The sequence below is a fragment of the Bidens hawaiensis genome, unplaced genomic scaffold, assembly GCF_021521415.1.
Source record: "Bidens hawaiensis isolate Kalapana, Puna unplaced genomic scaffold, B.hawaiensis_p1.1 tig00002125_1, whole genome shotgun sequence".
Classification (NCBI taxonomy): Eukaryota; Viridiplantae; Streptophyta; class Magnoliopsida; order Asterales; family Asteraceae; genus Bidens; species Bidens hawaiensis.
The window spans coordinates 2,910,656-2,932,713 of NW_027491113.1; the positions used below are offsets into that span (position 1 = coordinate 2,910,656).

The window sequence follows — 22,058 nt, forward strand, 5'->3', positions numbered from 1 at the left end:
CATTTGCAACCAAACATGTTGGCAATGGCGTGAGCAAAAGTAGACACCAATACTCATGTCTGGTAAGACTGTATGCAACAACTTCTCTACACATAACCTACTACCATACCAGTCATTTTTTATCCTAGAGGAAATTGGTAGACTTGTAAAAGAGAGCAGAGAAAATATAAAGAAGTTCTTGGCCAGCGATGTGTTTTAGTTAAGGAGTGTAGTCATGAGAACGAATAAAGATTAAATGAGGGGGATAAAAAGAAGGGGTGGGTGTGGACAAAGTAATATAAGTGGATGGAATATAAGGGTGGAATAACCAAGAATAAGGATCAATTGCAGTAGGAGCAGTAACAAAATCGATAAATTTATCTATGAAACATGACGAGAAGTGTGAGTATGAAAAGTGTGAGGATTATAATATAGATAACCTCTATAACTAATATCCAAGGAATATGCAAGCATCTATCTATGCGAATATTCTTAAAAACTAATAACGTGCTCCCTAAGATGCATGGAATTGTATTTGCCTAGTTGGAATCGAAAAAGAATCTCATATTTAGTAACATGAAAGGACCAAGAAGGGGAAACTTAAATGATGAGTCATTCATTATGTTTAACAGACATAATACACATATAATGTGAGTTGAAAATGTATCAAATTGGCGACTCATAAAATTCCCATTGACTATGTCACTACGATTCGGTTAAAATGTAATTTGATTAATACATCAGTGTCGAATTTGAGTTCAGTTCGTTGCTAATTGATTAACACACTTATATTTCAGAAAATTGAATTCAATAATAAATTTGACTAGCATAACATATACTTATATTAAACTTTCAGTTTAACATATCATTTTTATTTATTGTGATACATAAATAGTTTTGATATAACTGTGACATCATTTGATTCTTGAATCTAAGTCATGTTCAACTGGTGAACCGGTAAGATGGCCAGTTCAACAACCTACACGGTTATGAAATTCATCTTAACACAATCTTTAAATATTACCAAATATACATGTAATGCAAACTATTGGTTGGAATTCAATTCTTTAAATATTGCTTTGGTCTTTCTTCACCTTTCTTTTGCTTCTCTGGATCATCTTGTACGACCCACACAATGCTAGACCAGCCCATATTCTAAGCCCAACACAGATTTATAACACCAAGTAATCCATTACTAGCCATTTCGGCATTTTATCAAGTTTTAAAAATATGGTTGTATAAATGTAAAATTAATATAATTTTATAAGGACATGGATGAGTTCTTGGTTAGGGGAGTGAGGGAGAAAATTGATGATTTATATCTTTCATGTGGTCATAGTTTTAAGAACATATCTTTTATTTTATCACTCATGAACGGAAAATAAAATTGAAAAAATAGAAACACGTACACTTGACAGCCTAGCCTATGTAAAGTGTCTAATTAAATGACATGTGAAAAAATGGTATTTGCTTTAATATAATAGTATATGTACATTTTAGATTCTTTAGTGTCGTGTGACAATACTAATGTTGCTTATCTAACAATTATAACCAACACACCAAACATCTCTATATAGACATTTAGAAAGAAGGGTCAAAAGGTTTTTCTTGCCTATAGCTTTACCCATCCCCCTTCGTCGGGCAGTGCTGGTGTGGGAGCGTGCCACCAGAAATCGGGCTGAGATACTTGTTATGATTTTTCTGTTACCAAACATCTCTATAAATAGGCGCACTAAAATGATACATTTGCTACTATTTTTCTGTTAGCTAGTTGTTGAACTTGCGAACTGATTCTATTTATGGAGGTGTTATACACAATACAAATTCAAACAAATGTTCAATTTCTTTAAATCTCTTAAATCCAAAAATGATGCTTCAAATTCATGAATGATCTTTAACCAGAACCCATCAACATAATTAAGAAACCAACTAGGCAAAAACAGAACTACAAACAGAAGTCAAGTTACAGACACATTAATTACCAAAAATTAACCAAAAAAAAGGGCAATAATTACCAAAAACTAAGGAATAGCATCACCAAAGCATATAATAGTATCTTCCCTTTATACACTTGTTCTTTCTCATAACCTGTGCACCAATACCATGTTAATTCTGGCATAAACAGAGAGATATCATTTTAATTTCATCTCATCTGCAAAAACCATTGCATCCAAAAGTCTACAAGCAAAGCCTTACTCTTTGCTCCTCTCTCTCTTCACCACTTGAATGGCTGTTCTGCTCTAAACACCGCTTATACGGTACAAAGCCCTTTACGCACACGTCCTTTTTGTCAGAATCGCCTCGATGTTGCTTTTTAAATGCCGATCTTTCACTTGCTACCAACAAAAATGGCCTTTTCACACCACTTTCAGTGTCACTCCCCGTTAACGGGTCCTCGTTTTGCATGTCCGAACCGTTTTGGCTTGTGGGTTTGACGGGTTGGACCACAGGGTACGATACCGCACTGTAAGGGGTCCACCAAGGTGTCATTGATGTGGAAGACCGCGAGTTCTCATCAAGATACTGCATGTAGTACACAGGTGTACCACACGGTAAAGAACTAACAGGGATCAACTTTTGTGGGAGCATATTGCCCTCCGACACATCATTTGGCGTAGACGGTCGGTGGGCATCGGTTATGGTAACCGTTTTCCCAAAAAGCTTCAAACTTTGGGTCGATCCAATCTCGGGTGAACTTTCTTTTTCTTTTTCTTCACCGCAAGATTCCACTTTCTAGAAAAATGACCCAACATAATAAACCATTATACTTCCGGCTTTCTGCTTAACCGAGCAATAATTTGCCAAATACAAAGATGAAATCAGTACCGTTAAAGGCGATGACTCGTTTTCATCAAGTGGTAGATCAGGTTTCACACCATTAGCATATGAAACAGGGGAAGAGCCCGTGTTTGGTGAGCTTGAATCACCGAGCCCGAATATGTTTGAACCCCCTGCTGACAAAACGGAGGTCGGGGACTGGTTTTCTTGATCTGAACCAGATGAGTTAGGTGACGTTGACCGCTCGTGTTGACCGCCAGTTTTGATTGGAGCCGAAAGCTTACGAGGGTAAGGGTGCATCGGCTTCCTTTTTGGTCTAGGTGGAGGGATCTCAATAGGTTTGACCTCACTCGCATCGCCGCTAGTCGACTCACGAACCACCTAAACATCAAGAAAAGAAACATAAAATATTCCTGATTTGGTGAAATAATATTTACTTATCAGTACAAGTAGAAGAGTAGCAGCATACCTTAGAGAAAAACTTCTGGGCATGACTTCTAATTTGAACCGCGGTCTTCGTGCCTACATGTTCTGCAAATAGAATAGGGTAGTGTTTGGATTAGATATCAATATTCAATTCAAATTCTTGTTAAAACTAACATAATGGATAAAAGATATAAACAATGAAATACCTTCAATTCGGCGCCAAGCGCGCCCGTGAAGCTTTAAAGCTTCAAGAAACTTGTTGTGTTCTTCTTCACTCCACCTTTCCCTCTGTTTGGTGATCGTGTATGGTTTTCTAACCTAATTATTTGAGATTAAAAACCAAGATCAAACTAAGAAAAGGGCATAAATAAATAAATAATTTATTACTTATTATTACTATTAGTCATGAAAAGCAAAGAAACCTTGGGGGCATAATCGTCCAGTGACATGAATTGATCGTTCTTAATAATAGTATTCGAAGCTGATCCTTCACTGAGATCCTGCATTCATCAAGAAACAATACATCAAAATCGACATTCAACGACACTTTTGGTTCATAAATACAATTCTTAATTGATGCACATTTAGCAAGTCAATCAAAACCCCTTTTGTTAAGGAGTATTTATCAATCAATCAATCAATCAATAATTCAAATTCAAGAAACAAAAAAAGCTTTAAAACCATCAAATGACAATCAATTATCAATCTAATCTAAATTTGATAAATTTAACCATGAATACATCCATACATCTAATCTAACTATACTAATAAAAGAAAATAATGAGGATGATGTTGCAATCCCACATTCATTATTGGCCTAATCTCTCTTCTCATTCATCCTACTTATCCATGGGTTATGGAGCAAAACCATATGGACAAATGGGTTATAATTTACTTTCTAATTCTCTAATCTCTCATTTAATTCATCCTAACAATCCATGGGTCATTGGTCAAGATAATTTTGACAAATGGGGTTATAATTTCATTTCTAATTATCTATTCTCTCATTTTATCTATCCTAACAATCCATGGGTCATGTAACAAAACAATTTTGAGAAATGAGTTATAATTTTCATTATAATTCTCTAATCTCTCATCTTATTCATCATAGTTATCCACGGGTAACTAGTCAAAACAATTTATGCAAATATTGTATATAAAAAAGTCGATTTTGTAAATTTGAGATTTTAGACTTCTTATTATTATTATTTGTACTATATATTTTATTTTTACCTTTAATTTTGTTCATTTCTTTCAAATAATGGATCTTTTTATTTTTATTATTTGACAAATTCCGTGTAATACACGGGTTCAAAAGCTAGTATACATATAATAGATTTTATTTTTTAACAAAATATTCACATAATTACTGCCTCAGTAGTCAAAGCTCATCAACCAATCACTTATGAATAAGGAATAAAACTATCCACATACTAGATTTTTCATATAAAAACAGTAAATACAAAACCCTAGTTAAATACAAAAATAAAAATCCATAAATTAGACAATAATATAAAACTATGAATTTAAAATGAAAACAAACCTCAGCCATGGTTTCAAACACCATCAAAAATCCTTCAACACCTAAAAACACGATTCCACCGGCGAGAAAAAACAATTTCCGGTGACCGGAGATAGGATGCGATCAAGAGAGAGAGAGAGAGTAATAAGAGGAGGAGTTGAGAGTATTTGTTTGTGTTTGTGGAAAGAAATGAAAAGAGATTTGTATTAAGGAGGATGAAAAAGGGAGAAAGGGGGTGACACGTCAGAAACTATTATTATTATTATTATTATTATTATTATTATTATTATTAGACAAATGGGTTTTAGAACGCTCGAGAAATTGGTGGAGGTTTGTGGCTCACGTTGAAAGATGGACCTGAACACGTGGCTGTCATCTGTCACTCATTAAAACGACAACGCTTTTCCGGGGTCAATTTTCTTTCACATCCCATTAAAGGAAATAAAGTTAACGTACAACTGCCAATGCCACATGTACAAGTGCCGCTGGGATTTTTCCATTTTTTATTTATTTGGGTGGTGAGATAATAAAATATTGGGAAAAAGTGAGTGGCGCGTGTAGCTGGAGATAATAAGCTCGTTACGTGTCAAGATTCTCGTGGTCTTCTAAGGTTTTTGCAAAGATCTGGAAATATTTATTGTCTTTACCATTTTTATTTTATTTTTAAACCAATTCATTTTAGAGAAAATTCTTTTTGAAGAGAAATTATCAAAATGGACGAAAAATTTTGGATTGGGCGACGCTTTGTGAGAAAAAGTTCGAGAAAAAGTTTCGCTGACATTTTTATACCAATTATATATTGACACGAGTAAAAAATAATCTGACAAGCCGATCAAAAGTTTGAAAATGTTTGGGAGCCGTCCATATTTTTTCATTAAATCTTATTCTCAAAAATATCTTTTCCAAACGTTTTTTTAATGTTTCCTACCTGATCCGTATCAATTATCAAATTCTTGAAAATTATTTATTTTAAATTTCGTTTTGAAAGACGCATTTAGGACAAATTTGTTTCAAGGAAACCATATTTATGTTTTCCTTCATGGTCCGTCCAAATCCTACGTTTTTGTAAGACTAGTTGTGTGCCCCCGCGATGTAGCGGGACGCGCACGCAACTCTACATTGAACGCATAGTCTGTGTCGGTCGGCACATACGTCACCTGATGACAGTGCACATGTAGCCTAAAATTGGACGTGTAACTCGTGCAAAGCCAGTTGCGTGTAATCAAAGATTGAACGCTCGTAACCGGACGGCAATGTACGTTACTGACATTAAAACATGCTTAACCAACACCACACCTGTAATCCATGCCGATTAACGGTGTAGGGCGTTGGGTTGAGCCCTTACCAAGATTGGGTTATGTGCGTTACGTAGTGTTGGACACATGTTTATCGGCCCCGGTGGTATATGCGTAACATGTAGCGAAAATCAAAAGGCAAACCTGAAATATACAGTAATTTGAAATAAACCATTTTTTAAAGCAACCCGTTTTGGCCCCAAACCCGTTCCGACTCGACAACATGCTGACCTAGCCCCTTTCTACTCGAAGCCGAACCAAATTAACCATTTTTGTATCGACTCATTCCAACCCTAATTTACTTTTACAAATGACCCGACTCGACATGTTACCCGGTTCTATATGGTAAGCGCACAACATGCTAACTTTTTAAAACTAAAAACTATAGCAATATCATATTCAAATAAAAGAGAATAAAATGCTCGTTTTTATAATGTAATTTTTTTAAAAAAATATTAACATGTGAAAAAGTTATGGCTGGTAAAAAGTCGTGGGGTGGTTAATTTTGAATTAGGGGACATATTTGTAACTATGATTAAACTTTACAAAAAAAGATAGTGAAGTTAAGAGACCAAAGTTGTAAGTATATTTTGAAAAAAATGAAAATTATGTAACATTTTTGAGTAAAGACTTAATTACCCTTAATATATATATTTTCATTATGTGTTGTATATAAAACAATGAGTTTGGTATCTCTTAAAATTTAAGAGGTCCCTAACTCATGTTATATATATATATATAACTTCTATATAATTGTCTACTATAAAATCATACGTGTCACTCCCACGTCGCTCCTTGCCTCCTCTCAAGCCACCAGATTGCTTGATTTGTAAATGTTGAGCTCTCATGGATTTAACCCAAAAATTCGCGGGTCAACGGTGATCTATACCCGGATACCAACCCTTGTATGTTATTATGAGAATCGATCGCCTCTCTATCCACAGCCGTCTCCCTCATCTTCTTCTAATTGACACGTCATCCTCCTCCGCTGCAATATTTCTGTTGTTAATCTCCACTCTCTATGTTCAGAACTCTTCTTTTAGAAACCTCCGATGGTTGACGGCGGCAAGCTTCACCTCTCCGGCGATCTCGCGGTTGACGATTTATGGACTCCGAAAGGTATAATTTTATTTATCCGTTTGTTTTGAATTTGGTATTAATCAATTACTTGATTACTCTTCGTTTCATAATTTCGAAACAATCGAATACGAATACACTTTCAATTAAGAACAAATTCTAAATTTGTTATTTGTCTCTCATGTGAAAGATTATATTTAACAGTCAGTATTAAAAGGATGATCTGTAGGACATAACTAGCAAGGCTTCTATTAATATTGGTAAATTGATGTTTTTTACTTAGAAAGTTGCAAATATTTTCTTTAGTGATATAAACTATACATAAACGGAATATTGATTTTAATATATATCTTGGCACTTCTTGGATTTGCATAATTGATGCAATTATCTAGTACATATTAAACCTAAAAAATTGATGACCAGCTTGAATGTTGAAACGCAAGTTTTGTGCATTGTCCCGAGCCGGTCTTTGCCTTAATTTGTGATATAAACTACATTAACAAAGCATATAAAATTAGAAAACCTTATGCACGAAAAAAAATGACAAGACGAGTACTTTTTTATGCATGTCAAAACTGGTCGGTTGTTTTACCTGAAAGTTTATGAGATTTTGGTTCTTATTGTAGGTGGAGATACTACCATTGGAAATTTGGAATTGGAGCTGAAGGTCGATTTAACGGAGGTTTTGGAAGCTATACACTCAACCCTGCTTCATTTAAAACCCAATGTGTAATATGACTAAACTAATAGATTGAAGGTAAGTGAAGCATGATTTTGTCCGAATGTATTAGTGTTGTTGCAACGTCCACATTAGCTAAAAGTAAAATTTATAAAAACATAAAGAATTGAACGAAAGCTATTTTTGGTATAACCTGACCCAACTCATACAAAAAATCTGCCATGTATTGAAAACGGTCCCAAAATGAGCAAATTTTGAAGATGCACTTTTTTTTTTTAAAATAGTCTCAAAAGTTGAATGCCAAGTTTCAACAAGGGATAAATTGGTAATTAATTGGTAATTTGTTCAACTTATAATTACCAAATAATGTTTTAGGATTTTGACCAAAAGGATAGTTAGGCATTTCAATATGGGTCAAACTTGCTAGTTTGTTAGGAACTTAAAGTTAATTGTTTCAAGTTCAAATTCTCTGTTCCAACAATTTTTTAGACTATTTTAAATTGTCAAAAGAAAATCACCAACAGTTACATGTATCAGCTTTTTAATAACTAAAAAAATTTTAGAAATGTAAAGAATTGAATGAAAGCTCTTTTCGGTACAACCCGACCCAAATCATACAGAATATCGGTCAAGCTTTCGAGTTTTAATCGGAAGAATTGTTTGGCATTTTTTATACGGGTCAAACTTTGCAAGTTTCTTAAGGAACTAAAACTTAATTGTTTCGGATTCAAATTCTCGGTTCAAGAAATTTTTTAGACTGATTTGACTTGACAAGAACATCATTAACAACTACACATATCTGTTTTAAATAATTAGAAAATAAATTAAAAAAACAAAACGAAACCCAACCCATACAAAAAATCTGCCTTGTATTGAAAACGAACCTAAAGTGAGCTATGTTTTGAAGATGTACTCTCGTCAAAATAATTTCAAAAACGGACTACAAGTTTTCAACAACGGGTAAACTGGTAATTTGTTCAAATTATAGTTACCAAAATTAATGTTTTGGAGTTTTGACCGAAAAGATAGTTTTTGTTCAAATTTTGAAGACGTACTTTTGTCAAAATAGTCTCAAAATTGACTACAAGTTCTCAACAAGGGTTTGGATTCAAATTCTCGGCTGAAAGAATTTTTTAGACTATTCCGGGTTCAAATTCTATTTTATTTTTAACTGATTACATTGTTTCTTAACCGGGCTACCTGAAAGATTACTGTTATTATTGATAACGTTGATAACGTTACTAGGATTGGAGAATTGTTTAGTTTTAAGACCAACATTTCTTCTGGAGCATGATTACTGCCTGCCCACCATCCATGTCTCTCATGACTAAAAATTTCAAGGACTTTTTCTCTCTGCTACAATAAGTGGAGCTGTTACGAAAAGGTTGTTGCTTAGGTTTGGCCTCATGTTTGTTTTTTTTTTTTGTTATTAATTTACTAATTTTCTTATCAATTGCTTTGGTTTTATTCTGTTAATCTATCATCTTTATGACAAATATTTTATGGAATAATAAATGTTTCTAGACACGAGAAACCCCTCATTGTTCTTAAGAGGGAATTCAGTTATATAGGTACTTTAATTGATGATATAGTCAGTGAAGATCTTCGAGAGCCTTACTGCTTCTCGCAAGGTACTGTGATATATTAAGTTATTCTAAATTTAGGAAATGTTGTGATGAAAAAATTAATAACAAGGATGAAAATTGCACTTTACTCTTCAAAAGAATATTAATAAAAACCCTAAATAAACCCGCGTAATATGAGGGCTAAAAGCTAGTATGTATATATATATATATATATGTGTGTGTGTGTTTTAAATGTTCATTCTCCTTGTTCTTTGATCTTCAATCTCAATCTCTTCACAACCCTTTTCATTTTCATCCAAAATCATGAAGTTTAAGAGGGGAGATCGTGTGGAGATTATTGATATGGGTCCCAGGTTCATTGGTTTCTATTATGACGACAACATATTCTCATCGTTTGGGAACGAGTACATTGTTCAGTTCCATAACAAACCACGACTTTGTCAAATTTCATGTCTAATGAATAACACATGGTAACTGTAACATCCTATTTTCGATTAGATTAATAAAGGAAATTTCGTTTATTCAATAACGTGTCATGTATCAGTTTAGATAAATAAACTATAAGAAGGTGGGTTCGGACTTTAAAAGATGGAATAAGAGATGGAATGGGCCTTAGGTCCATGGGCTTAAGGGAGTATAAATACTCCTTAAACCCTAAACCCTAAACCTTTTCATTTTTATCCATCTCTACACCATAGCCTACACCACCAAAAACACACACACGAACACCATCCTTTATCCCGAGCCAAGATCCAGAGTTGGGAACCCGAGCTGGATAGTGTTAGAACATTGTAACGAGCCAAAACCTACATCGGGACTAAATCGCGTTCGTAAACCGACTCGTTTAAGGTACGTTTATAACATAAACTTGCTCTTCTAGGTTCGGATTCGTTTAAGTAATTCTAGATCTGTATATAACTGGTAAAAACGAATCAAACTCAATGATTCTCAACTAAATTCGTTAATGTTTGATATATTAATTGTTAACCTAAAGAACCGGGTATGTAAATGGTTGCCTAATAATATCTGCGAAGGTTATAGGGCGAAATGCTCTTTAGAACATATAAGTATGTATATAAAGAAAGATAAAATATGAAAGAATAAAGGTAAGGAAGTAAGAATGAAGGAATGTGCTTATATGTGTACGAAAGAAAGTAAAGGAAGTTAAGTAAGTAACATGTATCTACGGATACGTATGAGTAAGTATGTGAATGTATTGTATGTTACCTATTTTAATTAGAACTCACTCAACGTAGTTGACTTTTAGTATGCACGCAGGTTAATAGGCTGAGGCAGCTCGCTTGATTGAAGACACATGGAAAAATCTGAAGAAGCTGGCATCTGCAGAAGGATTTGTCATGATGTTAAATAAGATGTTTTATGTTATGTTTTTAAAGACAAGTTGAATGTTTGTAATGAATTGTTGACTACTTTTATTATTCCACGAAAGTTTTAATTAACTCTGATATTTAGAACTATGTTTATGAGTAAATCCAACACCAAAGTAGGGCACCGGGACCGGGGCCTTACAGTATCAATGAAACAACGGAATAATGGAATAAGAAGAATGGAATAATGGAACAATGAATAACAAAGGATCAGATATAATAACATGAAAAATAAGAAAAAGTATTTAATCAAAAATATTTATATTAAACCTGTCAATGTAGACGGAATCTACTTAATTATTGTCGGTGTGGACGGATTAAAAAAATCATGTCGGTTTGGACGAGATTCCAACTTGTAAGAACAAAAACATAAATCTCGTCTCCCTGGAACAAATTTGTCTCAAATACGTCTGCCAAGATGAAATTTAAAAGAACAATTTTTAAGAATTTGATAATTTGTGCAGATCAAGTAGAAAATATTAAAAAAACCGTCTAGGAAGACTGTTTTTGAGAAGAACATTTAGTGAGAAAATATGAATGACTCTCTCAACATTTTCAAAAATTTGAAATTTGGCTGACTTGTCATATTTTTCTACACGTGTCAGTATATAATTGGGGTAGAAATTTTGTTGGAACTTTTCCTAAAGTGTTACCACAGTCTATTTTTCTTTTTTCCATTTTGAAAATTTTAAAAATTTATAGAGTAAACACCATTTTCTCACTCTTCAGGAGAGTTATAATTGAAAACTTTCCCTTATTTTAAGGTCGTAAAATTACAAGAATTATAATAATTATACATTTGTAGCAAGCAAGTGATTGTTTCAGTCATTATGGGTGAAGTGACGCTCTTAATTCAAAAGCGGCAGTTAGTTTATTTTTAGTACTTTATTTATTTGTTTGTTTAAAGAGGGAAAATTTCTAAAATGACATTTTTGAAGAGAGAAAATGGGTAAATAGTCCTAAATCCCTACACATTCTCAAATAGCTCATCAAATTTAGACTGAGAAGACGAGATCTGAATAAATCTTTAGGCCAATAGAATTCTGACAAGTGTCAAACTTATTCAAAATCCGACGTTTACTTTTAATGTTGGGGAACCAGTCCATATTTTCCATTGAATTTTCTTATAAAAAGACAGTCTTTTACGACAATTTAATTATGTTTCTTAACGGATCCCCTTAACTTCCAAAAACTTTGGAAATTGTGTCTTCAAACTCTGTCTTTCAAGACGCATTTCGGGTGAATTTGTACCAAGAAGACGAGCTATTAGTTTAATTCTTATTTGTTGAAATCTAGTCCACACCTTCAAAATTTATTTATAATCCGTCTACACCAATAATTTATTATGAGATTCCGTCTATTCCGGCACGATCGTCCAAATAATATACATGAGTTTATCTTCTTCATCTTCCCCTTCATACCACCCTAAACCATCTTCTCATACCACCATAAACCTTAACTTCCATTGAATTTGATAATGTTGTTATTTGTTATGGTGGTAATTGGCAAGCCGGTAACGGAATGTATGATTATGTTGCAATAAACTGTAAACGGGGAGGTGTTAGTCTTGCTTCAAACATCAACCATTCCAAGCTAATTGATTTACTTGAAGCTTGTTTTAAGGTAACACGCATTTCAGGATTGAGGATGATGACAGATATAATGTAAATATGGACGGACACGTAAGATTATACTACATAATCGTCTCCTTAATACAAATTAAAATGATTTGTGTATTCAGAGACAAATTTGTAAGGCACATTTTCCATGAGTTCAAAATTTGTAGGGTCCAGATAAGAATCTTTAATAAACCGTCTGGCAAGACAACTTTTAATATTAAGTTTTGTGAAGAAATATGGACGGGTCCCTAAATATTTTCAAAAATATGATCCCCTTAGTTCAAATTTATCAAATAAGTGTCTTGAAAGACAAAATTAAATGACACATTTTTCCATGTGTTTAAAATTTGTAGGGGTTAGATAAGATACCTAAATAATTCGTCTGGCAATAAAGCTTTGGAAAATAAGTTTTAGTTAAAAAAATATGGATGAATCCCTCAATATTTATAAATCTATGGTTTTCTTGGTACAAATTCACTCGAAATGCGTCTTGAAAGACTGGGTTTGAAGGCACAATTTCCAAAGTTTTTGGAAGTTGAGGGGATTTGTTAGGAAACATTATTAAACTGTTGGAAAAGACTGTCTTTCTATAAGAACATTTAATGAAAAATATGGACTGGTCCCCCAACATTTTTAAAAAAACCGTCGGATTTTGAAAAAGTTTGACACTTGTCAGAATTCTATTCGTCTAAAGATTTTTCCAGATCTCATCTCCTCAGTCCAAATTTGGTAGGCTATTTTGAGAATGTGTAGAAATTTATAGCTATTTACCCATTTCTCTCTACTCAAAAAGGCCATTTTGGGAATTTTCCCTTAAAAAAACTACTAAAAATACTATAAAAGAATGACATAATTATAAAAATTATTCTTTATGCTAGAATTGAATTTTTTTGATTGCTCTTTATGTATAAAATTTACCTGAATTATACTTTGCATTTTAAAATGCTACACTGTTAGTTATTTGACCCTAACTATGTTAGTTTATTTCATTAAATCAGGTCATGTGCCTTGCACGTAGGGGCAAATTAGCCATTAACCATTTACTTTAAAAACATTTTATAACAAAAGATATATTTATATAATTTTAAATTACTTAAAAAAACATTTATCTTTAAAAATCATTTAACATACAATAATCGCTTAACGTACATTAGGTACGCGAATACGTCAAAGGTTAAAAAACAAATGCGTTCAAGTCAGGTTCCAAAACCATAATCGTTCAAGTTTAAGCCCTAAAACGTTCAAGGTTAAAACCTAAAATGTTAAAGGTTAAATCCTGATATTTTTAATGATAAAACCTAAAGCGTTCAAGTTTAAAACATAATACTTTCAAGGTTAAAATCATATTATGCTCAAAACAAAAATTGATTCATTGAAGATCCAAATGTGTTTGTTTGGAAGAATTGATGATTCGAGATCTTGTGATGTGATTTCATGTATCAATTTCAAAAAAGGTTAAGCTTTTGATGATTGAGGCACACATCAACCATCGCAGGACCAAGAAATTGAAATGGAAAGAGATCGATTACCTGGAGAATTAACTCAAAACTTGAATGATGATGATGAATTTCAACCCTAGGTGAGGAGACGTCGAAGTTTTCTCGCTTTAGGGCTCGCTTGTTTTTTGAAATCAAAGAGTGTAGAAAGTCGCGTACATAATGTACGATAAAAGATTATTGTATTGAATCATTTTGCCTGTATGAATGTATGTGTGTGTGTGTAGGTGAATGTTAACGTACAGAAGAAATTAACGTGCAAAACGTGAGAATCAAGTAGAGTAATTATATATACAAGTAAAGTAATTATGTAATTACTCTATGATAATTACTCTGTGATGTAATTACATAATTACTCTACTTGATTCTCACGTCTAGCACGTTAATTTCATTTGTATTTGATCAAAACGATATATATATATATAGTTTAAATAAGAAATCAAAGTTTCATAGGAATTATAAGAAGGTTTAAAGCAAAATCTTTCATGCAAATAAGACATTATACGTTTTAACACAAAATAAATCTAAACCACTAACTACTTTGATCCAAATACTCATATTTATTCATAGCCTTCTTAGAAAACTATGCATTATTACAATAACTTTACCCTATATATAGAGAGGGAGGGCGGGGAACGTTAACGTATAAACTAAAAAAGTGTGCAAACTATGCGAATCAAGCAGTGTAGTTATATATAAAAGTAGTGTAGTTATGTAATCACATCGTATTATAATTACACTATGCTGTAATTACACTACACTATATTTACACACTATATTTATACAATGTTGTAATTAATTGAGGTCTTGAGCTAATGTTATATTCAATGGTTGTATTTCTCTGTTCCAGTCTGGATGTAAAGCTAAAATGTGTATTTCTTAGCCATATTTAAGTACCACCACCAGCACTATTCGCATCCCCCACCACCTTGAGCATCGACAATCTCACCATCGACCTTTTTGCTTTTTTTAACAACTTTCACTAAACCACCTAGCAAATCGCTAGAAACCAACACAAAGTAAAATTACAACACAAACTACACTAATATTTCCACAACAAACTTTTATAAGGAGACCGATTTTTAATTCAAAGAAACCCTAAAGATTTTATAGTCTCGTCATCTGATGAGGATACCTCATATTTAACATGGCAAGGCCCAAAGAACCTTAACAAGATGAATAGGCCCAAGAAGTGAAGCCTAGTCCAAGATACCAAAGTGCATGCCAAGACAAAGACCAAAGTCAACAAAGACCAGTCGCTATGGAGCTGACCCGGACAGAGTGGAAGCTTACGTATTCCTGGAACAAAGGACATACCAGTGCACAAAAGCGAGTCTCCTGCGAAAGTCAGTAGAGAAGACAGTAACCGCTGGATAATAGGATAGATCCTAGGGCAATGGTCCGAGGAAAATATTCCTCCGGGACCCTATATATGTAACACTCTATTTGTAATGGGCATGCTCACAAACAATAACTGAATATAACTAACTACTTCATTTTCACCAGCCAAGCGGTCGTTCACAACTAACACCACCACACAGATCTCGCACACTCACACTCGAGCAATAACGATTCATTTGAGGTCTCAACATTGGTGCCATCTGTGGTACCTATGTAAATAACAGTCCAACCCATGGTTTTAGACGAAATGACCGGCCAGAACCCAGGTTATACACCCCCGACGTTCACACCCCTCACCGACGGTGAAAGCGCGCCAGCAGTAACAACCAAAGAAAGAATCATAGCTGAAGAAAGAATCACAGATCTTCTTAAGACAGATGCATCTCAGGGAAGCCAACTAGACACAGAGGGGCCGATAATGATAGAAGACGTGACAGAAGAAGAGGACCAAAGTTTAAGAGCTGAAAAAAGGAAAACGACGGGAGAAAAATGGGATATAACTCATGAGTTCATACGAACTCACAGGGATGCTCTCAAAGCGTGTTTAGAAGAACAAGAAAAGAATGAGAAGCTCATGGATGTTAAGATGCGGTTGTCATTCAACACACCGACGTCGGAAGGAGGGGAAGAACCACGAAGTGTGCAAGCTAAAGACTCCAATGTTCTTTTGGAGTCCTTAGTCACCCTCTTATCCGTCGTTAAAGGAAAAGAAAAGAAAGAGTCGGCGTCCGATGCCCTAGACACCCCATATCGACCGTCAGACACGTCGGACATGTCTAATTTCACACGGCGAATCGCTGAGGCAACCCTTCCTCCCAATCTCCGTTACCCCTCTGAGGCAACTCTAGACCCGGAAGACCACCTTCACGCATTCCGAGGAGCTGGAATGGTCAGTGGGTGGTCCATGCCAGCTTGGTGCTTGATGTTCCCTCAGAACTTGACAGGAGGAGCACGAGTCTGGTTCAATAGCCTGGAGCCAGGAAGCAAGGACAACTATGAAGAGATAAGGGAAAAGTTTTTAAGAAATTTTAGCCAACAGAGGAAAGCCATTAAGTATCCAACAAAATTTTACACATAAGGAGAAGGGATGAAGAAAAGGTGGAGCAGTTCATGCACCGATACGTAGCCGAAAGTATGAACATCAAAGGTGTTCCAGAGGTCATGAAGATAAGTGGCTTCATCAATGGGGTAAGATTTTCTCAGCTGACAGTGAAATTGGGGGAAGATTTTCCGACCACCTTCGACCAACTCATGGACCAGGTAAGGGTCTTTTTCAGGGGGAAAGAGACGGGATCCAAGCTGAGAGAATGGGAAACGAAGAAAGGGACACCAAAACCTTTATGGGGAAAGGCATCAGAACTGCCAGTCCAGGGAAGATGCGGACACAGTTCGAAAAACCCCGTTTCACACCCTACAGACCACCCGGAAACCCTTCCGGCTACATGCCATCTACCACGTACCATCCGGCTCGTTTCCAAACCAACATGCTCCCCGAAGGAAGTCGATACAGACCCCTACAAGGTGAAAAACCACCGCTGGGAGGGGAAGATGTGTTGGCAGCGGATAAGAGCAAATATGTCCCAAAAACTCCAGCCCTTTCAAACAAGCGTACAAACCTAACCCCTCAAGGTATTGCAACTATCACAAGAGTCATGGGCACACCACCGAAAAATTATGTCCAGTTAAAGAAGTTGTGGGAGGCGACTTTGAAATCAGGGAAACTACTCCTTCCCGCGAGGGGGTCACTGTCGAAAGTTAAAGAGGAAGACGAGAAAAACATTTTGTTGACATGATAAGGAGAAGAGACGAGGAGGGAGGAGACCCGGGAATAATCGTTAAAGTGGGAAGAGTGGGATCTCTGATCCCAAGCACAACATGGATGAAGGCCGAGGTAACCTTCCCCGGGATGAAGGAGGAAGAGGCCAGGGAGATGCCCCTAAATATCTCGGCAAGCATAGCCGGACACCGGGTAGCTCGCGTCCATGTCGACGGAGGAAGTGGGGTGGAAGTCATGTACGAACATTGTTTCGTAAGACTACAGAGAGAAATCAAAAATCAACTAGAGGAAGATGTGTGTCCACTCATGGGATTTTCAGGAGAGGTGGTGGAGCGTCTAGGATCCTTGACCCTCCCATTCACTTTAACATATGGGGAAAGAGTCAGGACCGTACACCTCCATTTCTCAGTGGTACGCGCACCTTCAAAGTATAATATCATACTTGGCCGACCGGGGATAAAGGTGCTACGAGCTGTCCCTTCCACCGTGCACGGGTATATGAGGTTCCCTACTCCAAAGGGAATCGCGAACATCCGATCGTCTACCGAGATAGCGGCCAGCATCGGAAAGGGGACCAAGCCAAGGAAGGGAGTGGAATAATGGGTTCTCAATGGGGAACACCCAAACCAGACAGTAAGAATTGGGTCCCAATTGTCCGACCGAGGCAAAGCCGGGTTAAAGGAGGTGCTCTTCCACAATGCTGACGTTTTCGCATGGACACACAAGGATATGACCGGCGTCCCGCGAAGCTTGGTACAACATAGTCTACATGAGTTTCATTGGATGGAGCCGTTCAAACAGAAGAAGAGAACCCTGGGGCCTCAAAAGAGCCAGGAAGTATTGGAGGAAACCTCGTAACTACTGCAAGCCGGGATAGTACGTGAAGTCAAATATCCCCGGTGGATATCAAACCCCGTTATGATTGCAAAGTCAGACAATAGCTGGCACATGTGTGTTGATTTCAAGGACCTGAATAAAGCCTGCCCAAAAGACTCGTACCCTTTTCCCGATATAGAAAAGAAAATAGAGTCTCTCGCCTAGTTCCCCCTAAGGTGTTTTCTAGATGCTTATAAGGGGTACCATCAAATTCAAATGGACCCCAAAGATGAAGAGAAAACAACATTCTATACTAATAAGGGGACCTTCTGCTATACCAATATGCCTTTCGGATTGAAAAAGGCTGGGGCCACCTACCAACGTTTCATGGATCTGCTGTTCAATTAGAAAAGGGAAAGGAATGTGGAGATATGCGTGGATGACCTCGTCATCAAAAGCACTAACAAAGACAATATGCTCAACGACATCAAAGAAACCTTCAACACACTTAGGGGGGCCAATATGAAACTCAACCCAGGCAAATATTCATTCGGGGTGGAAGAGGGAAAGTTCTTAGGAGTTTGGTCACCAAGGAGGGAGTCAAAGCCAATCCGGAGAAGGTAGAAGCCTTGCTTCAAATGGATAGGCCCAGAAATATTAAGGAGATACAAAGGCTCAACGGGAGGCTGGTTTCTCTCAACCGGTTCCTTTCCAAAATCGCCGAGAGAACCCTCCCGTTCATGGTAGTTTTAAGAAGGAGTACGAAGAAGAACAAGTTTTGTTGGGACTCAGAAGCAGAAAAAGCCTTCCAAGAACTGAAGGCCCACTTATGCGAACTACCCATAATCACAACTCCTCTACTAGGGGAGGTCCTGATCCGTTATCTCTCGCACACCGCGAAAACAATTAGTTTGGTTCTCATTGTTGAAAGGGGGGAAGCTCAGATCCTTATTTACTTCGTGAGCCGTGCTTTAAAAGGTCTTGAGGAAAGATATTTCCCGGTGGAGAAGCTAGTTTTATCTTTGATTTACACAGCAAGGAAGCTGAGAAGGTACTTTCGAGCCTATGTCATCTGAGTCCTAACTGACAAGCCCCTTCAACAAATCCTCATGAAGCCGGAGATATCAAGAAGGTTGGCCAAGTGGGCCATAGAATTGGGGGATCATGCCATTGAGTATAAACCGCTTTCAAGGGGCAGGTTGTGGACAATTTCATCACTGAAACGACCTCTGGGGAAGGGGAAGAGAAAGAATTTTGCCAAAGTTCACAGGTGGGGACCGAAATCGAAATCCCAGACAACCAGGATGAATCTATGTGGAACCTCTATATGGATGGAGCCTCCACTGGGGATGGGAGTGGTGCAGGACTTATCCTCATCAGCCCAGAAGGCATCGAGTTGACTTACGCAATGCGTTTGGAGTTCCCAAGTACCAACAATGAAGCCGAGTATAAAGCCCTTTTGGCTGGACTAAGAATGGCTGCAAAACTCGAGGTGCAGTACATCAGAGCCCATGTCGATTCTTTGCTAGTAGCCAACCAGGTAAAAGGGGATTATGAAGCCAAAGACCCTAAGATGGTGGAATACCTGAAAATGGCACAAGAACTATTGCAAGGTTTCCAAAAGGCGGAAGTCATCCACATATCCCGAGGCCTCACCAAAAATTCTGACGCACTAAGTAAATTGGCGCACGTGGCTTTTGACCACCTAGCAAAAAACGTCAAGGTAGAAACTATCAAGTGACCGTCAATATTGGAGGAAGTGGTCTCTAGCGTGGAGAGACCTTAGCCGAACTGGATGACTCCCATTCTCCAGTACTTACGAGATGGGACCGTTCGGGAGGACAGGCAGGAAGCCAGAAGACTGAGAATTCGCGCCTCCAGTACAAAATCATTGACGGGAGTTTATACCGTAGATCCTACCTGGGACCCTCCCTCAAATGCAAAGATGATGTACAAAAAAATATACATCTTTTTAGCATCAAATAATCTCTAAAAACTGCAATTTTTATCAAATAACATAGCACAGAAGGCTACTTATCATAATAAAATACAATTTCAGGTGAAACCAAGTCCCAAAAGAAGAAACAAGCGAAAAAACGAAGAAAAACGGAAGAAAACACAAGAAAATCAAGAAACACGCCCCCATGCTTCTGAACATAAGAAAAGACAAAAATCTACAAGAAAAGACAAAAACTGGGAACAAAAGCACGGGGCCGTGCCCCTTGCCCACGGGGTCGTGGTCATGTACAAGAAAAGACAAAATGAATTTGGCACATGTCATAATAAAACACGGGGGCGTGCCAACCTAAGCACGAGGTCGTGCTTCTCACTCCAGACAGCCTATAAATAGTGGCTCATGTTGCACTCATTTGGTGTGCCTTGAAGAGAGTTCTATCCGGTTTTCACTTATAAAAACACCCACTAACACTCATATTGAAGATCTAGTGAAGAGTTTGAAGGCTTGGAGGTCATCATCATCAATCATCATCATCATTAAGAAGGAAGATTCATCCACATTTGGTTAGATTATTCTAGTTCAATCATGTGTTTGTTATCATCATCCATTCTAATGTTCATAACTATGCTCATTATGTGCTAAACTCCATTTACCATCTGATATCTATGAAGAAGCTTTGTTTTACTTGATAATTATGCAAGACATGTGGTTTAGTCTAGTAAAGTACATGGTTATCTTGCAATTATCTTTTGATGAGAAATGTTTCACCATCTTAATTAAACAATTCAAAGTTGGTGATTGTCAATTATATTGGCAATCATTCATGATCGATTCATGTTCTTGAAAGATATAAATACTTTGATAACTTATCGAAACATGGATTCTTATATTGTACTTAGAAATGATGATATATAAGTTATGATCTATTTCTCTAAGTTTTGGTAATCTGAAAATGGCATCGCTAACGCAATTGCTTAGGATATCATGCTAGTTAAAGAAATCATATGTTAACGGAATGTGTAATTATAACCTACTTAAATCAACCAAAGGGAGGTTATGTGATAAACTATAACCACCCTAAGTTGTTAGAATTGGTGTTTGAGAAATCGAAGTCAATCCTAATCTTTCTACTTTACAAAACTACTTGCCAACTTAAATTGACATTCTCGAGGTTGCATGACATTAGGAAAGGGTCGACTTTAAAATGCGCATGCTACTCCTTTTTTGTCATAGATGCTCATTTAGAAATGAGGAGCTATTTATCATATATTATTACGGCAAGTTTACCACATGTTTACATATTAATTATCAATGATAAAATGCAGTGGATTCTTGATCTTAGATGGTAACCTTCATATAATTGAACTACTTGTTTAAAATTCTCGTCTTGGTCACCTATATATTATATATATAAGTATTTATGTTTTATAAAAAGTTCAAAAAATTAACCCCAAAATGATTAAAACCTCCGATTAAAGTAAAACAACGATTCATTATTAGAAACATTTGTGTCCACGGATCGATACTTGGTTCTTACCAATACTATTTTACATATACGATAGGTACACTTGCCTATTTTGTGTGTGTTTATTCTTTGTAGAAATCACTTTTATATATTTAAAACACGATTTTGTGCAAAAGTTAAATCATCCAATCTTTCATATTTTAACCGCAACGCTCACATCACATCAAGTTTTTGGCGCCGTTGCCGGGGACACGGTACGTTTCTAAGAACGATCCAAGTTTTAATTTAATCCTTTTCTATAATTGTACAAATTTTTTAACTTTTTTTATATATATATTACTTTACTATTAAACTATATAATTTTACGGCTAGCCTAATTTTATCCTTTATTTACCTAACCTTTACTTTAGCTTAATTAGTTTAGACCTTAGTTTAGTTTAAAATAGCTTAGCCTAACTCGTAGTTTAACTTAGAATAACCTTTAGTTTAAATTTAGATAACTTTTACTTTAGTTTTCACTTTGTATAGTCCCATGTATGTACTCTACTTTTGAGCCTGAGCTTGTTTCTCCAATTTCTGAACCGGAACGACTCTTTCGTCGACGAGCACGTAAACGGACTGTAGAAACCGCCGAAGCCATCAAAGACTAATCAGTAGACGCCGCCACATCAGGAGAAAATCAAACCGAAGAAATGATGGCAGCCCAGAACAATGAGCCGAACATGAGCCAATATGCCAAGCCAACTCTCGAAGGCTACGGCAATGGAGTGGCTCCACCCGAAATCACCGAAAATTTC

The 22,058-nt window shown here is 36.3% G+C and overlaps 3 protein-coding genes across 4 annotated transcripts; 2 read left to right on the top strand and 1 right to left on the bottom strand.

Annotated features, from left to right (window-relative positions):
- Nucleotides 1-1,721: 1,721 nt before the first annotated feature.
- LOC143607695 (protein REVEILLE 1-like) lies at nucleotides 1,722-3,679 on the bottom strand. Of its 2 annotated transcripts, XM_077083055.1 has the most exons (6): nucleotides 3,606-3,679; nucleotides 3,390-3,501; nucleotides 3,227-3,288; nucleotides 2,806-3,138; nucleotides 2,176-2,712; nucleotides 1,722-2,067 (listed from the first exon to the last, which is right to left on the bottom strand). In XM_077083055.1, the coding sequence occupies exons 1-6, from the start codon at nucleotides 3,630-3,632 to the stop codon at nucleotides 2,014-2,016; spliced, it is 1,125 nt and encodes a 374-aa protein (XP_076939170.1). In that variant the 5' UTR covers nucleotides 3,633-3,679; the 3' UTR covers nucleotides 1,722-2,013. The 2 variants fall into 2 exon arrangements, with proteins under 2 accessions (XP_076939170.1, XP_076939175.1); XM_077083060.1 differs by having other exon boundaries at nucleotides 1,722-2,712.
- A 14,798-nt stretch (nucleotides 3,680-18,477) lies between these two features.
- Nucleotides 18,478-18,915, top strand: LOC143607930 (uncharacterized). The gene has a single exon (XM_077083193.1). The coding sequence runs from the start codon at nucleotides 18,478-18,480 to the stop codon at nucleotides 18,913-18,915; it is 438 nt and encodes a 145-aa protein (XP_076939308.1).
- A 251-nt stretch (nucleotides 18,916-19,166) lies between these two features.
- On the top strand, nucleotides 19,167-19,580 carry LOC143607942 (uncharacterized). The gene has a single exon (XM_077083198.1). The coding sequence runs from the start codon at nucleotides 19,167-19,169 to the stop codon at nucleotides 19,578-19,580; it is 414 nt and encodes a 137-aa protein (XP_076939313.1).
- The last annotated feature ends 2,478 nt before the right edge of the window (nucleotides 19,581-22,058 follow it).

Bases quoted from the DNA above. Each gene is read 5' to 3' on its own strand.
- LOC143607695 (XM_077083055.1), bottom strand. From the start codon at position 3,632: ATGTCACTGGACGATTATGCCCCCAAG. The intron at 3,289-3,389 runs GTATTTCATTGT...TTCTATTTGCAG, and splicing joins CGCTTGGCGCCGAATTGAAG to AACATGTAGGCACGAAGACC. The intron at 2,713-2,805 runs GTACTGATTTCA...TCATTTTTCTAG, and splicing joins ACGAGTCATCGCCTTTAACG to AAAGTGGAATCTTGCGGTGA.
- LOC143607930 (XM_077083193.1), top strand. From the start codon at position 18,478: ATGGATAGGCCCAGAAATATTAAGGAGATACAAAGGCTCAACGGGAGG.
- LOC143607942 (XM_077083198.1), top strand. From the start codon at position 19,167: ATGGATGGAGCCTCCACTGGGGATGGGAGTGGTGCAGGACTTATCCTC.